The sequence below is a fragment of the Dromiciops gliroides genome, chromosome 3, assembly GCF_019393635.1.
Source record: "Dromiciops gliroides isolate mDroGli1 chromosome 3, mDroGli1.pri, whole genome shotgun sequence".
In the NCBI taxonomy this organism is placed as follows: Eukaryota; Metazoa; Chordata; class Mammalia; order Microbiotheria; family Microbiotheriidae; genus Dromiciops; species Dromiciops gliroides.
The window spans coordinates 607,254,865-607,272,214 of NC_057863.1; the positions used below are offsets into that span (position 1 = coordinate 607,254,865).

The 17,350-nt window shown below is 46.8% G+C and overlaps 1 protein-coding gene across 1 annotated transcript in view; it reads right to left on the reverse strand.

Moving 5' to 3' along the window:
• Window positions 1-240: 240 nt before the first annotated feature.
• The window catches only part of MAN1C1 (mannosidase alpha class 1C member 1), a 231,154-nt gene continuing 214,044 nt past the window's right edge, over window positions 241-17,350 (reverse strand). The window contains exons 8-12 of the mRNA XM_043997940.1: window positions 13,948-14,063; window positions 9,434-9,653; window positions 4,688-4,860; window positions 2,917-3,032; window positions 241-1,083 (exon numbers count right to left, since the gene is read on the reverse strand). Coding sequence (XP_043853875.1) covers window positions 966-1,083; window positions 2,917-3,032; window positions 4,688-4,860; window positions 9,434-9,653; window positions 13,948-14,063 — 743 coding nt within the window. The 3' untranslated portion in view covers window positions 241-965. The remainder of the gene's footprint in view (window positions 1,084-2,916; window positions 3,033-4,687; window positions 4,861-9,433; window positions 9,654-13,947; window positions 14,064-17,350) is intronic.

The window sequence follows — 17,350 nt, forward strand, 5'->3', positions numbered from 1 at the left end:
CCAGCTGTTGTCTCCTATGCTTGGGATGCCTGTCTTCCTCGCCTCTCTTTGCCTTTTGGAACCCCTGGCTCAGCTAAGTACCACTCCCTAAAAGAGGAGGCCTTCCCTGACTCCACCCCCAAAACCTACTTTGTAATTCTTTTGCAGAGGGGCATGAATTCAGGCTCACCTCCATGTGTCTGAGAAGGATGCTCTCAAAGGTCACTCACTGATCACACACTTGCTAAAAGCATTTCTTAAATCAATTTTTATTGCAGACAATAATATAGCATGGGGGGTTCCTGGGCCTGGATGCCAGATGATTGACCCACCCGTGGTCCATATTTCACAAGATCATTTATTCTGGTTCATGGGTAGCAGGGAAGAGAGGGCCAGTGATTGACAACACTGTTTCACCTTGAGGAGCAGAGGCAGCCTCTCTGCTCAGATCCGAGAGCCAGGAGACATGAATGGAAATGAATGGTAAATGGTGGGTAAAAAGCACAGAAAAGATATAAAATGGGGCCAAGATAGGAGAAGAGAGCAGCTGACTCAGTTTATCATGTTGACATTACATAAGAAAGCACATCATATTGAAAATAGTGATTATAAATGGGAATAAAATCCAACTGCATAGAAAAAATGGCAAAACAAGACAGAATGGGAGGGAGGGGAGAAGGACCTTCTCATAGTTGGCTTCTCCTCCCTCTGGCCCCTGGAATGAAAAGTCAGTGGGTTTCATAGAAATTCTCTGTAGAAAGGAATGTCCATGGTCTGTGTTTGGGATGGCCTTTGACCAAGGTCTCGCCTCAAGGTTGGCGTAGTTCCTCATAGAGGAAAAGAAGGTGCCCGTCTAAGGAATTTGCCCCCACCCAATGTCTGTCTGAGTTGGGAACGTGGGCCAGACTCTTCCTTGAAAAGCAGATCCTGTTGGCGGGGGTACCCAGACCCTGGCATCAAAGAAGGGGGCTGTCCAGAGGCAGGGGCTAGTGGGCTCTGGCTGGACTGTGTATGTGGCCCACCGGGAGTGGGTGGGCTTCTGTGTTGAAGACCCAATCTTCCAAGGAGAGGAGATCATCTTCAGAGAACAGCAAATAGAGGTACCTGGATACCACCGGGACAGATGGGAAGAGGTTGTTAGTTGTTCATCCTGGAAGAAGGAATGCTACCAAAGCCCCTGATCCTGCTAGTGGTGGAGGCGGTGAGGGGAATTGGCTGGACAAGCACGGTGGCTGGAAGTTAGGAGGTGGGCTACAGTCCAACGAGCCAAGTGACCTTTGGGCAAACCACCTTCCCCCTCAGTTTCCCTATCTGTAAAGTGGGGACAAGAACTTGTCTCCTTTAGGGCTTTTTTTTTGGCTGGAATCAAATGAGCTCACGGAAAGTGTAAACTGTTGTCCACAGGTAGGGTGTCACCATTCATAGACCCAGGGCAGAAAATATAGAGCAATTATGGACATAGGAATGGGGTCCAACTATTCTGAATGATATCTAGAAACTGTGCCCCCCAGGTCCCCAGGATCACTCCTATCCACCATATCTCCAGACAGAACACTGCAGGCCGGGGCTTCCCCTCCAGGCTAGAAATAGAGGCACTTAGGATCCCCCAAAGTCAACCTTCCCAGTACCCCAAGTCTGCTCCTCAGCTCTATTTGCTAGGCTAGGACTTCTCATCTCATGCTTGGATTACTGACCTAATCTATTCCTGACCCCCCCCCCAGACTCCCCATTCTAGTCTATGAGATTTCTTTTCTTAAAATAGGACTTTAATTATGGAACTACAAAATCTCAGAGTTAGGAGGGACCTTAGAGGCCATCCTGCCCCACTGGATGCTGGACTTGGAGTTGGGAAGGCTCTTGGTTCAACCCCTATTTCAGACACTTACCTGGATCACTCTGAACTCAGTTTGGGGAGACCCTTAAGAGGTGTCTAGGCAGTAATCCAAGGCAGCACTTTTGTGAACCATCTAGCCCAATCCTTTCATTTTACAGAAAAGGAAACTGAGACCCAAAGAGCTCCACTAGCCACTGGTGCCACAAGGAAACCGCTACCATTGAAGGTCTCTCATATATATAATCGACCCATAAATCCCTTTCTCCAGTCCTGCCCCCTGACAAAGAGATCACTAAGGAAAAGCCCCATCCTCCTTTTACATTCCCATCTCAGGCTGCCTGCTGCCTTCTAGTGACTTCTTTCCCCCCTTTAAGATTGCTCTGGGTAGTCATTTCAACCCAATTTTACTTGCAATAAAACACAGGGGGAAAGGGAGAGAGGAGAAGGCCCAGCTGTAACTAGGACTTCTGACATAGGAGGGAGACCTCAAACTTGGGGCAGAGAGAGATGTTTATCAATCCTCAGGACATAAGACCAGGAGAGGAAGGGAGCCGAGAGACCCTCGGATGTTATCTTCTTACTGGAAAACAGAGACCCTAAGAAACCCAGGGTAACATGAAGCTGCTCTGGGGAAGGACACAGCAGGGAGGAAGCAAATTGGGGTCAGTCCTGGAGAAACTCACCTGGGGTACCCCAGAAGGATGGAGATTCATCCATTTTAACCACTTATTCTTGCTAAGTTCGTCTTTGTTTGTTTGCTTTTGTTTTTTGGTGGGGCAATGAGGGTTAAGTGACTTGCCCAGGGTCACACAGCTAGTAAGTGTCAAGTGTCTGAGGCTGGATTTGAACTCAGGTCCTCCTGAATCTAGGGCCAGTGCTTTATCGACTGCTCCACCTAGCTGCCCCTCGGTTGTTTTTAATTGCTAGAATCAGGTGGTAGCAGCAACCCTGGGGGTCAAAGTCCTTGTGGTCTTACCCTAGTTATGGCTTTGAGAGAAAGAGACTCCTTGTAATTTGCCCCAAGTCCCAAGTGCCCCTGAGGAAACACCTTTGGTTCCTCTTAGAGAGATGGAAGAGGCATCTTCCAAAAGGCCTGGACTTACTTTAGTGTCTCTGCAAGGAAAAAACTCTGCTGCATGTTATCGTGCTCGGGAAATGTAGTATAAACATTTCGGATTCCAGAGAAGCCTGTTTCTGTCCGACAGTATTTTTCTAGGGCCTAGAAAAAAGGAAGGGAATATTAGCATGTAGCAAATAGTGGAGGGTGAAGGCCCTGAATAGGAACTGGAGGCAGAGGTTGGCTCTAGATGGGTTATTTCTTTGATCAGAAAAATCTCTTCAGTGATGAGATAGATGACAAAGATAAAGATGATGAGGGCATCAGACATTCACACATCACTTTTAATTTGTAAAGCACTCTAGAGTTCTAAGGGAACTTAGAGATACTTAACCTAAACATGAATGGGTCCTTTAACTGATCCTCAGGTCCCCTCACCATCCCAGTCACCCTCCTCTGGACCTAGCAATGATATAATGCAAATAAGATTGAGAACTTTGGGGGCAGGAGCTGTGTGGCCCCATACGGGTTCAACTGTCCCCTACCTCAACAACTTCAGGGGGTGCTGGGATATGTCTTCCAGTTCTGGTCGAGTCACAGGCCATGGTGGTGATGACAACAACAACAATAACCTCAAATTCCTATAGTGCTTTTTTATTTTTATTTTTTTGGCGGGGTGAGGCAATTGGGGTTAAGTGACTTGCTCAGGGACACACAGCTAGTAAGTGTCAAGTGTCTGAGGTTGGATTTGAATTCAGGTCCTGCTGACTCCAGGGCCAGTGCTCTATCCACTGCACCACCTAGGTTTACAAAGCACTTTCCTCTCAACAATCCTGTGATATCAATAGGGTGAATATTATTATCCCCATTTCACAGAAGATGAAAGTGAGGCCCCAAGGAAGTGCACAGCTGTTGAAGGGCCAGGCTTGCACAGTTGACAAATGTCAGAATGGGAATCTAAGCCCAGGATTCCTGATGCCCAGTTCAGCACAGTTTTATCCACACTAATTACTGGATCCCTTAATGGAAAGAATAACAACTATCATTTCTGTCGTATTTTAAGGTTTCCAAAGTACTTTTGTTTACAACTCAGTGAGGCAAGAAGTATATGTTTTACAGATGAGGAATTGGGTTCCAAGGAGGGGAACTGACCTACCCAAGGTCACTCAGCCTAGAAACATATACTTGAACTCAGCACATTTCAGCTCTGAGTTACCTGGTGGTGCAGTGAGTAGAGAGAATGCTGAACTTAGAGTCAGGAAAACCTGAATTCAAATCTGACCTCAAACACTTCCTAGGTGATTGACCCTGTGCAAACCACTCAAATGCTGTTTGCCTCAGTTTCCTCAACTGCAAAATGGACTTAATAAAGCACTGGTACACAGTAGGCACTTAACAAGCGCTCCTTCCCTTCTCTTGTTCCTGCTGTGAAGAGATGATTAAATCAGAGTGTGGAGGACAATAGAATATGCTCATCTCCCACCAGTAAGTAGTCACTGTCCAGTAGTCTGACTTCCTTTATTCCCTCCTTGTCTTTTAAAATAATTTTTTTCTTTTTTTTATTATGAATTTAACAATCTACAAGTATCAATCCATTATATGACTATTCATTCAACTGCAAACTTTTGTTTATGTTTTTACAAAGTTATATAAAACAACTTTTGTTTATATTTCAAAAGCCTATGTGAAGTCACACAAGGTAGTAGAAAGACTTTTTCCTGGTTGAGACTCTTGGGGTGGGGGGTGTTAGGTCACACGTCTCCGTGAGCACACACTTGATCCCTCCTTCCCTCCCTCAGCTCCCGCTGTGTGCTCACCTCAACGACTTCCCAGCCCCACTGGCGGTACTTGGGGTCATGAGTCAGGCGCCACATATACATGTAACTCTCCACCACCTCTGGTCGCAGGATGTAGTAGCTCTCGCTCGGGCTGGAGGTTGTGGCTTCACTCCCAAAATCAAACCAAAACACCTCTGGTCCCAGCTTGGTGTCTGAGGGGTGAGCATAGGATAATCAGTCACTGTCACAGCCTTGACGTCGCAGAATCTCTGAGCTGGAGGGGACCCCAGAGACCATCCGGCCCAGCCTTCCTGTGAACCAGAGGCCCTCTCTTTAACACTCCACAAATGGTCGCCCTGCCTTTGCCTGGGGACCTTTGGGGGAACTTGCTGCTGCCCTGGCCAGCCCGTTCCTCGATTTGGACATCAAGCCCAAATTGTCCCCTTGGCAACCTCATCGAGGCTCAGATTCTGCCCTCAGGGACCAAGCAAAACAAACCCTTCTTTAAACTTTTTTTGTTTGTTTGTTTGTGGGGCAATGGGGGTGAAGTGACTTGCCCAGGGTCACACAGCTAGTAAGTGTCAAGTATCTGAGGCCAGATTTGAACTCAGGCACTCCTGAATCCAGGGCCAGTGCTTTATCCACTGCACCACCTAGCTGCCCCTCTCTTTAAACTCTTGAAGACAGTGTCCTTGCCCCATCCTGACCCCTAGTATCTTTTTCTCAATTCAATTCAGCAAAGGATTTATTCAGACTAAGTCCTGGTTGCTTTTGCTCCCTGCCAGCTACATGACTTTTGTAAGGGCTTTTCCTTCTCTGGTTCTCAAGGTCACATGATCTATAGAATGAAGAGGGGCAGACTAGATGATACTATTAGCTAGCATTTCTACAGTGCACCAAGGTTTGCTAATTACTATCCTCACCATAGCCCTGAGACCTAGGGAATGCAGACATCATCATTCCTATTTTATAGATAAGGAAACTGAGGCTCAGCTAAGTGAAATGACTTGCCCAGGGTGATTTGACCCCTAGTCTGATTGTAATGTCTTTTTCTCAAAAGTTCTTTCAAGCTCTAAATCCTATGACTCTTTTGCCAAGACAGTAATTGAATTAATGAATGAAAAAAGCGTTTATAAAAAGCTAATCATGTAGGGGGCAGCTAGGTGGCACAGTGGATAAAGCACCGGCCCTGGATTCAGGAGTACCTGAGTTCAAATCCGGCCTCGGACAACTTGACACTTACTAGCTGTGTGACCCTGGGCAAGTCACTTAACCCCCATTGCCCCGCAAAAAAAAAAAAAAAAAAGCTAATCATGTGACAGTAATAACAGCTAATGTTTACACAGTGCTTATGTCCAGGCACTGTGCTAAATGCTTTACAATGATCGCATCTGATCCTCACAACAATACTGGGACATAGATGCTACTATGACCCCCATTTGACAGATAAGGAAACTGAGGCAAGTAGCGGAGAAGGGATTTGCCCAGGGTCACACAGCTAGTAAGTGTTTGAGGCTGGATTTGAATTTAGGTCTTCCTGATTCTAGACCCAGAGCTCTATTAATTTTAACATCCAGCTGCCAAACACTAGGCATACTAATACAAAGCAATGACACTGTCGCTCAAGGAGCCTATGTAACTTTTAAAATAATTAATTAAAAAAATTTAAACATGTATAGTCAAGCAAACAAATCCTTCATTAGACATGATAAATATACAATACTCACACATACATATGTGTATGTGTGTGCATGTGTGTGTGTGTATCTCTCTCTCTCTCTCTCTCTCTCTCTCTCTCTCTCTATATATATATATATATATCTGTACTCTAAGTTTCTCAGTTCGCTAGAAGGTGATGGGTAGCCTGTGTCACCCTAAGTCCTTCGGAATGGTGATCAGTTACTGAACTGATCAGATTTCCTGAGTCTTTCAAAGTTGTTTTTGCAATATTGCTGTTATTATATACATTGTTCTCCTGGTTCTTCTCATTTCACTTTGCATCAGTTCACAAAAGTTTTCTGAGGGTTCTGAAACCACCTCCTTCATCACTTCTTACAGAACAATACTATTCCATCGCCTTCACATACCATGACTTGTTGAGCCACTGCCTAACTGATGGACATCCCTTCCATTTCCAATCCTTTGCCATCACAAAAAAAGCTGCTTTCGATGTTTTTGTGCCTTTCCTTTTCCTTTGATTTCTTTGGGGATGTAAAGTGGATGGTGGCATCACTGAGTCAAAGCATATGTATGACTATAGAGCTTTGGGAGTGTAGTCCCAAATTGTTTTCCATGATGGAAGGAGCTTTGGAAGAGGGGACAACACAAAAGGGGCCAGGATGGCCCTGAAAACAACACGGATGGAGTGAGAAACAAGACTCTTGCCAGATTTCTAGGTGGAAGGAATAGGATTCCCAAATAGGAAGGGATGTCAGAGGTCATCTAGTTTCAACCCTGTCAGCATCACACAAGGTTAAAGGTGAAAGGGACCTTGGGAATATTCTGCTTCGACCCCTTCTCTAATGTGCAGATGGGGAAGCTCAGGCATGAGGGGGGAGTATGGGGTCTTCCAGGCCACAGTGGGTAGCCTCAGCCTCCCAGATGAGCAGAGGGGTCATCAAGGGGCAAGGACCAGTGAAGCTCTCAAAGGATCCCTCTTCCCTTGTGTCTGTGAGTGGGGAAGGAGGTGGCACTTGACTTTTTCTGACTGTTTCCATTTCTTGTTTTTCAAATTCACTCAAAGCAATATATCATTATTTGAAAATTAGGGGGCCTTCTCTTCAGAACCTTGGCAATAACTCCAGTCTGGGAGGTAGGAGTGGGGGCTTGGGAAGGTGATTCAGAAACCTTGGCACAAGCATACAGATGGCTTTCACCTTCACCAGTCCTAATAGAAACCTTGAGCTGGTGCCAGAGAGCCAAGTAGCCCCAGAACACCAATGGGGACTGACCCCTTATCCGCCCTGCCTACAACCAGCCAATGGCAATGGTCATCTGGGCTCCAGCCAGGGCCCTTCTAAGAACCTGCTGTGTGGCCCTGGGCAGTTCTTGCCTTCTCAGGGCCCCATTTTCTAAATGAGAGGGATTGCTGATTTTGAAGGTTCATAAACTTTGGTGACTCCCTGACTCTATTGTATAAATTCAATTTTAATTTGCTCCTAATGGAGTTTAGGTTTTCTGGAAGGATTGGAATCAAAGACACTCAGAGTGTCTCCAAGTGGACCCCATGATACAGGATGTCAAAAGTGGGAGAGCCCTTAGAACCCAGGATGTCAGAGCTGGGAGGGCCCTTAGAACCCAGGATGTCAGAGCTGGGAGGGCCCTTAGAACCCAGGATGTCAGAGCTGGGAGAGCCCTTAGAACACAGGATGTCAGATCTGGGAGGGCCCTTAGAACACAGGATGTCAGAGCTGGGAGGGCCCTTAGAACACAGGATGTCAGAGCTGGGAGGGCCCTTAGGACACAGGATGTCAGAGCTAGAAGAAGCCTTAGTCTAGTCCAACCCTCTCATTTCACAGATAAGAAAATTGAGGCTCAGAGAGGTTTAGTGTCTAATCCAAGGTTATTCAATTCATAATCGGCAGTAGCAGGATCGGAGCCCTGGCCTTCCAACCCTGAGTTCCATGTTCTTCCCACACAACTTTCTGCCTCTCAGATTGGGCATTCTTTGTGAGAAATGCAGGTGCACCTGAAATCGAAAGGCTCTGGCCCCGTGACATTTGGAGTCCCAGGCTCTACCAGATGAAAGGTCCCCATCAGGTTCTCTGAGCCGGAGGGGACACCAGCTGCCCGTCCAGAGATTATGTCGTTAAGGAGGGACAAGGATGAATGCTCCAGAGAATCATGGATTTTACTGTTGGGGACATCATTGACAGAGAAAGATGATGAAAGCTTAAACCTGAGCCTTTGATCTCCTTCAAATTATAACTGGAGTCTCGTCTGTGGCGCCTTGACCTGGCCCTTACGGCTGGAGGGAATGTCTGCTTACCATTTGTTCTGTGCAAGGCATTTCTCTATTATGACCTACTTACCCCATTGGGGTGGGGACTTGGCCTTCTTAAGGGGCTGGGGAGAAGGGGGAGGGAGGGAGGGACCCCCAGCTAAGGAAAGGCCTCAGTTGTTCTTTGGTCATGGGGTCTATCTCAGTTCAGCCAATGAGATGAGGACTAGGGGTCCATCAAGGGGCTTTGGTCTGAAGGGGAAAAAGATCCTGGGGGGCTAGTGCTGGGGGAGGGGGCTATAATTCTAGGAGGTGGAAGTAATTATGGAAGCCTCTCCTTATTGTGCACAGAGAGAAATTCTCTCTTTCTTGCCCTCTTTCTACCTCTCTCTGTGTCCATTTTCCTGACTATCCCTCTAGCTCTCTTTCTATTTCTTTATGTCCATCTCTCTCTCTTTCCTTTTTCTGACACCCTTCTCTCCCTCCCTCCCTGCCCACATAATCCTCTTCTTACTTACCTACCGTGAAAAAAATCCCATTAAAGTCTTACAGTCCTCTCTTGGAAGTCCTTCTCAATGCTTGACCTTCAGTCCTTGCTACAGCCTCTCCTCTCCTCTCTTTTATTTTCTATTCTCTCTCTGTCTATGTCTCTCTCTTTCTGTCTCTGTCTCTATCTCTGTCTCTGTCTGTGTCTATCTCTGTCTCTCTTTCTGTCTGTCTCTATCTTTGTCTGTGTGTGTCTATCTCTGTCTCTGTCTCTTTCTTTCTGTCTCTGTCTCTATTTCTGTGTCTGTCTGTCTGTCTGTCTATCTACCTCTGTCTCTGTCTCCCACTCAAGGCCTTACCTGTGCGGATGTAAGATTCGTGACATGTCTTTGTGATCTGGGCAGCAAGTTCCATGTAATGGTTCCTCTTCCCCATTTCTGCATCTTCTGCCCCCAGAGCAATCATGCCACCAGAGAAACAGGCCAAGTGCCCCATCTTATGATCCAGGACACCCCCTTTCCACTCGGCGATGTAGGTCAGTCCCTCTTGGGATTTCTGCAGCAAATGGGTTTCTATTGCCTGAAAGGAAATTGGGGAGAGTTTGGGGGACATAGAAGGGGGCCAGGGAAAGGGGGGTAGGGGGAGAAGGCAAAGGAGCCAATTCTTTTGTATATTTCAGTAAATAACAATGAACCAGACCCACTAACCTCCCAGAAACAGCCTGCCCATGACTTTACTAGCTTCAGACTCTGATCACAAGCCAGCAGCCAATAGCAGGACTGCTAGGGGCTGTTCATAGCCGATCAGTGGATTCACCTTGAAGTGTTTTTTCCTCTATTAGGAGAAACTAGAGCCTCTGGACCCATTTCGAGGCCATTAGCAGAAAGAACGGACTGATGGTAAAGCTCTGTTCCCAACCTAATGGGCCCCCAAATGCTCATGAACTTAAAATCACAGATTTAGAACTTGAAGGGGCTTCAGCGGTCATCCAGTACAACCCTCTAGAGTCAGTTAGCACTCTATCCACAGTGGAGTTAGGGGCAGAATCAAGAGTCCACATTGGATTCTGGGACTCGCAAGCCCGCCCTCTTTTCAGTACACATGGGATTTTATAGCTGGAAGGGCCCTGAGGGGTCATTTGTGTTCCAGCCAAATTGGACTGTCTGAAACGGACAGTGAAATGATATAGGGGAGTGAGCCTCATGCAGAATTCTTCTCAGCCTCCAGTCATGAAAGGCCACGGTCTTAGCGTTGACCCCTGTGCCACCTAGAGGCCTTCTCTTCAGGAAAAATATTCTTAGGAGCTACAAGTAACGAGGCAAAGCTTGAATTTGCTTAGAATACAAATCATGGGCTCAGAATTGGCGATGGTGTGTCATCACCTGACTGAAGGAGGAGGAAAGGAAGTTGGGAAAATCCAGCGCTCGAGGAATTCAGCCAGAATGAGAACTGGAGTCCAATTACCCAAATTAGACCCGCTGTCTCTGGCCTTTGTGTAGGCTGTGCCTTCCTTGTCTGGAATGAGCTTCCCTCCTGACCTTTGCTTCTTAGAATCCTTCTTCAAGATTCAGGGTTGGCACCCAGTGCTGCCTACTTTGGTCCCTTCTGTTACCAGGAATTTATTCCTCCTTAAGTATTCCTCAAGAACTTGGTCTGAGTCTCATCACTCTGTACCTCATATTATACTTATGTGGGTACTGCTAGATCCTCCTGCTCCATACTGTTTCCCGGATCCCACCCCTACCTTGAATAGAATGTAAACTCCTTGAGGGGTGGGACCGATGGATGACTATTTTTGTCCCTCCCCTCCCAGCACCCATTCTGATCCTGGCATTATGGGTGTATATGGGCACAGGACTCTACAACATGGGTTTATTGCTATCCTATGCTTCAAGTTGGGCTATAGGCTCCCTGAGGGCAAGAAGCACAGCTGCTCTTGGCTTGAGAATGTCCCTTTGGATTCCAACACTTATACGCACACACACATACACACACATGCAATACACACACGCACATACATACACATGCACGTATGCACACACACACATACACACACATACACACACACACCATAAGCAAACGGGCAAGTCAAGAAGCATTTATTAAGAGCCTACTATGTGCCAGGCATTGTGCTAAGTAGCATTGGGGATGCAGAGAAAGGCAAAGCTCTGGAATATTAAATGAAACATTAACATTGGTGTGAGATCAGAGATCTAGGTCTTTGCTAGCTTAGGCCACTTGTCACCGCTCACAGTTCTTTCTAAATCTCTTCCTGGAGTGTGAGCTGGGGGTAGTCAGCCAGGGGTAGGGGTGTGGGGGGGCAGTTAGGTGACCATTGACTTCCAAGTATTAGAAGAGTTATCCTGGGGAAGAGGGATCATAGCTCTGGATTGGGAGAGGACCTCAGAGGCCACCCAGTCCCCTCTAATAATAAAAGCTAGCATCTAAACGGAGCTTTAAAGCTGGCAAAACACTTTATACAGGTCTTTACCTCATTTGATCCCTACCTCTGAGGTAGATATCCCTATTGGCTCCATTTTACAGATAAAGAAACTGAGGCTGATAAAAGTTAAGTGACTTACCCTGGATCACTCAGCAAACTAGCGTCTGAGGCAGTATTCGAACTCAAATCTTCCGGACTCCAAGTCCAGCACTCTATCCACTGGACCCCTTAGGTGTCTCTAGTCTAACTCCCTCATTTTACAAGTTAGAAAACCAAGATCCATCGAAGTGAACTGATTCTACTTCACCCCTCACCCCCATCCCCTGCCAAGGTGACACAGGTAGTGTGATAGCAGGCAGTGATAACATTTGAACCCAGATTCTCTGATTCCAAGGAGGAGCATTCTCCTTCTACTGCACATTTGTTCTGCTTGGCCCAACAGGGCAGGGCTAGGAGCACTGAGAGGCAGTTACAGGGAAACACATTTCAGTCAGTTAGTCAACAGGCATTTATTAAGCACCTACTGTGTTCCTGACACTGAGTTAAACATTGGATATACAAAGAAAGGCAAAACAAAGCCCCTGTCCTCAAGGAGCTCATAGTCAAACAAGGAGACATCAAGCCAATAACTATGGGAAAACAAGGTAAGTACAGGATAGATCAGAGATAGGGGCAACTGGTGGATGCAGTGGATATAATACTAGGCCTGGAGTCAGGAAGACTCATCTTATGAAGTTAAAATCCAGCCTCAGACACTTACTAGCTGCGTTACCCTGGACAAGTCACTTCACCCTGTTTACCTCAGTTTCCTCACCTGTAAAATGAGCTAGAGAAGAAAATGACAAACTACTGCAGTATCTTCCAAGAAAACCCTAAGAAGAGTCAGACATGATTGAAATGATTCAATAACAACAAATCAGAAATAATCAACCCCAGCTTAGTATCAGGAAAAACTTTCTAAAAGTCTCAACTGTCTCATTGTAGAAAGATTTGCCTCTGTGGGGGAGGGGTTCCCCATCTTTGGGCATGTTAAAAACACAGGCTGGATAAGGGCTTATTGGGGATGGTATGGAAAGGGTTTACCCCTTGGGAAGGGGCTGTCAGCCCTGCCGTTAAAAGAGAGTCTTGGGGACAAGGTAAAGCACACATTGTATTGTCATTTTGTCTCCATTAAAGCAGCTTGTAGAGACTCTCAGTTACCTGGTACATTAAGGAAGGAAAGGGGTTAATACCAGGTGCTGGCAGACAATTAAGTTGGTCACACTTTGGTGCCTTTGGGCGGGATGAATTGTTCCTAGGGTAAGAAAGAGACCTGGGCAAGACTCAGGAGTTTGGGCAGAGACAGTGGTGGAGTGGAAAAAACTATGGAATTTCAAGCCAGAGGGCCAAGGTTCAAATGCCATCTCCACCACTTCTTGTGCCAAGACATTTACTCTCTGTGGGCTTTCCTCATCTGGAAAATGACCTTGAACTAACTCTAAATCTAGAAGCCTATGATCCCAAGTCCCTTATTCTTCTGGGTCTGAGTCTTCTCATAGGCAAAAAGGAATAGAGACCTCTAAGGCCTTTCCCAGCTTGAAATCTAGAACCCTGTGATCTGGAATCACTTAATTGATCTACTTCTTCATCTGTAGAGTAGGGGAGGGGAGGGGGAGTTGCACCAAATACTTAATGGATGAAGATGGAAGGAAGCAGCTGGATTGTCTAGTATCAGACCCGGGACTTCCCAGAGCCAAATTCCCTTCATTGGCCCCTACTCTGCTCTTCCATGGGCCTTGTCTTCCTCATTCCAATGGGTTTTTTTGAGGGCAGGGCTGTCTCAGTTTTGTATTTTGTATTCACAACACTTAGCACAGTGCCTGACCTCTAGTAAGAAAGGAAGTCCTTCCTTTCTTCCTTTCTTTTGTTCTTTCTTTTTGTCTTTCTTTCTTTCTTTCTGTCTTTCTGTCTTCCTTCCTTCCTTCCTTGCCTTGCCTCCTTCCTCCCTCCTATTCTTCCTCCCTTCCTTGCCTCCTCCCTCCCTCCCATTCTTCCTTCCCTTCCCTTTGTGTTCCTTCATTCCTTCCTTTCCTCATTCCTTCCTTCCTTTCCTCCCATCATTCATTGTATCTTTATGTCTCTTTTCTGCTGCATGGACTGTGGGTGGGGGCTGTCAGAGGAACAATGAGCATTTGTGTTTTCTCTTTCCAGGCAGACCTATCCCCTCTGCCAGTGGCAGTGGGAGGGGCACACTTCTGATAAGGGCTGCCCTGCACCTGTTATATAAAGCTCTAGGAAAAGACTTTGACTTCAGGACATTTGAAAGTCCCTGTGCTACCCAGGATATGGTTCAGATGACCCCCCCCCCCCCATCCTCATCAGCTCTAGGATTCAGTGATTATAGGCAGCTAATTACCAACCTGTGACCAAAAGGACAAACCAGCTTCTTACCTCGAGGGCGGTATAGTACATATTTTTAGCTTCTATGTCTGTCTTGGCTGACATCAACCAGGCCTTGATTAAATATTCATAGAAACTGTCCCCGAGTCCTCCAATAGAGACGTGGTCTGTGAGGAGAGAGGAGGCACAAGAAGGGTTACCACATAACTGGCCAGGCAACCTGGAGCGGCCGCCCATGCACAGAGTTCTTGTCTGGGGGCTGAAGGCTGGTGCGGAGTTAGTCAGTAAGAGGAAGGAAGGAAGGAAGAATGGGAGGGAGGAAGGAGGGAAGGAAGGAAGGAAGGAAGGAAAGAAAGAAGGGAAGGAGGGAGGGAAGGAATTAGACTTTGAAAGAATGAAGAAGGGTGACAGATTGTGAGGGGAGCAGAGACCATGCCACATGAGGAGTGATTGAAGAAATGGGGTGGGGTAAGCCTGGAGGAGAGAGGATTGGGGATGGGGCATGGTCTATATCTTCTATTACTGGAGTTTTTGTGTGAAAAAGTGATAAGACCTGCTCTGGGGGACAGAATTAGGGAATGAGAAGCAGGTGGTGAACACTGTGGTTCATCATAAAGAACAATGCTTTTAGAGCCAGGGGCCTGAGTTCAAATCCTGCCTCTTCCCTATACTACCTGGGGGACCTTGGACAAGTCTTCCCCTCTCTGGGCCTCAGTTCTTCAGCTCTAGAATGAGAAGGTTGGATAAGACAGCCCCTGAGGTTCCTTTTAGCTCTAGGGTTATGTCATTAGAGGGAAGCAGATTTCAGCTCAATTTAACGAAAAACAAAAACAAAAACAAAAAAGCAATTAAAATTGTCCTAAAGTAGAATGGGCTGCCTGGAGGTCAGTAAATTGATAAGCTTTGATGAAAGTACCCAGCCGTGCCAGGTGTATGCTCAGTGCTTGGCTTACAAAGACAGAAGGGAAACAGTTCATCCTCTACAGGAGCTCACATTCCATTGGGTGAGACACATGCATGTATAAGTACATCCTGTTGTCACTGTTTTTGTTCAGTTATTTCAGTCATGTCTGACTCTCCTTGACCCCACTTGGGAATTTCTTTCTTTCCTTTTTTTTTTTTTTGTGGGGCAATAAGGGTTAAGTGACTTGCTCAGGGTCACACAGCTAGTAATTGTCTGAAACCGGATTTGAACCCAGGTCCTCCTGAATCCAGGGCCATACTAAATACAAACAAAATGACTACAAGGTGGCTTTGAGTTCCCTGCCTTTCAAGGTCTTTGAATGGAGCATGGATAGCCACCTGTTGGGCGTGCTGAATAGGGATTCATGCTCAGGTAGGGGATGGACTAGGTGTCCTTCTCCGTAACCCACCAAGTTCTAAGTTTCCACAATTCTACGACTTGAAGATCGTCCCTGGCTGAATGTTCACGATTATCTGGGCAAAATGTACAGGCCTCTTCCAAAGCAGACATAAATCATCTGAGTGGAGCAGGGCCTTCCAGTTATTAAGTGTAAATGAGCTGTGGGTTTTTTTCAAACATAATCAGATGGTAGAGAGTTCAGAGACTTTTATTACTCAATGACATACATGGTAATTAATGCTGGGCAGGTTCATAAATGGCTAAAGAAGTGCAAATGAGACTTAATTTAGTCACTTAAACCCTCCAGAGAAAAGGCTTCAGAAAAGAACAGGGTTTAAATTTAGCAAATTAGAATAAATGGAGTCCAACAATTAATGGAGGGGCAATCAGGTGAAAAGAAGCTTTCCAGCCATTTTGGCCAATCAGCATTTATTAAGCGCCCACTGTGTACGGCTCCCTAGGCCGACTCACTCACTTGGCACTGCTGCACCACTAGGCTCTGGCCCTCTGATGTTCTGAAAGAATTGTGGGAGGTACCATCCCTTCCACCCCACCCCCATCCCCATCTCTAGGCAGTTAGGAATAGTGGAGTTATGCACTTGGAATCAGGAGCACCTGGGTTCAATCCAGCCTCATTCACTTGCTGTGTGACCTTGGGCAAGTCACTTAATGTCCCTCAGTCTCAGTTTCCTAATCTATAAAATGGGGATAATGATAGTCCCCCCCACCAACTTCTCTCAGGCTGCAGTCCCCAGGCTGAGGCAAGTGGTATTGCTGAGGCTTGTTCTAATGTCTGTCTCTGACCTGGATGGAACCATGAGGACAGACTGAAGTCAAAGAGGTCAGACTGAGGTTAGGGAGGGATGGGGACCAGGATGGGGGAGGGTAGTCCCAGCACTGACTCTGACTAAATATGACCTTGGACAAGTAACTTCCCTTTCTCTGGACCTCAGTTTCATCTCAAAAATTGCGGGGTTTAAGGAGATGATCCCTAAGTTCTCTCCCAGTTCTCACATTTCGTGTTCTAAGATCCCTTTTAAATTGGACATTCCCTGTTCTAAGGCCCTTCCCAGCTCTCACGTTCCCTGTTTTAAGGACCCTTTCGGATATTCTCTCACGGCTCCCATGCCCGGTGCTTCAAGGTTTACAGAATGCTTTTTTCACAACAGTGCTCTGTGGTAGACAGGGCATGATCGTGCCCACTTCCCAGATGGGGAAGCCAAAGCTTCTTGCCTTGCTGTGGGGCACAGCCAGCTTGCAGGTATCAGGACTGGTGTTTTGGCTCCATGACCAATGCTCTTTTCCCTTAATCCATAAGCACATGCCTGCTCTCTGCCCACCCCAGGCCTCATATTTTATTAATGGAGAACAATTTTCCATGCATAACAGATTCTCGCCCAGCCTGGGGCTCTCGGCACAGCGTGAGGAAGAATTATGGTTCCCTGCAGGAGGCCTGCTCTTGGATTGAAAAGAAAGGTAAGTGTTTAGGCCGAGGCTGCCCACCCTGCTCGGGGGTCTGCGGCTCGGCCTTTATGCAAAAGAGTTTGTCTCCTTCCAGTCAATGTCTTACAGTGAAGAGAAGCAACAATTCTCCAACTGTCTGCTCCCGTGACCATCATCAGTAATTCAGACCGACCTTTTCTCCAGGTGCTGGCAAAAATACCTTCTGCTTTTGTCAGTGGTTTTTGCCAGGGGTCACCCTGGAATGAGCTCACTGCTGAGGGGGTCATCATTCCTGGACCTCTGGCCTCATAGATATGCAAAGAACTCCACAGTGCTCAGGGCCTTGGGGACCCCAGAGGAGGCTCTTCCTGTTTCTAGCACTGCAGAGAGGCCTCAGTAACAAGAGACGAGGCCTGCAGTTTTCAAAGGGCTTTCATTGTCTCATCGGATGACCAGTGTCCTCGGAGATGGGTGTCATCATACCACTTGTAGAGGAGGAAACTGCCCATTCCACTCAGAGAGAATCTAAATGTCAGAGCTGGGAGGGCCCTTAGAACCCAGGATGTCAGAGCTGGGAGGGCCCTTAGAACCCAGGATGTCAGAGCTGGGAGGGCCCTTAGAACCCAGGATGTCAGAGCTGGGAGGAAC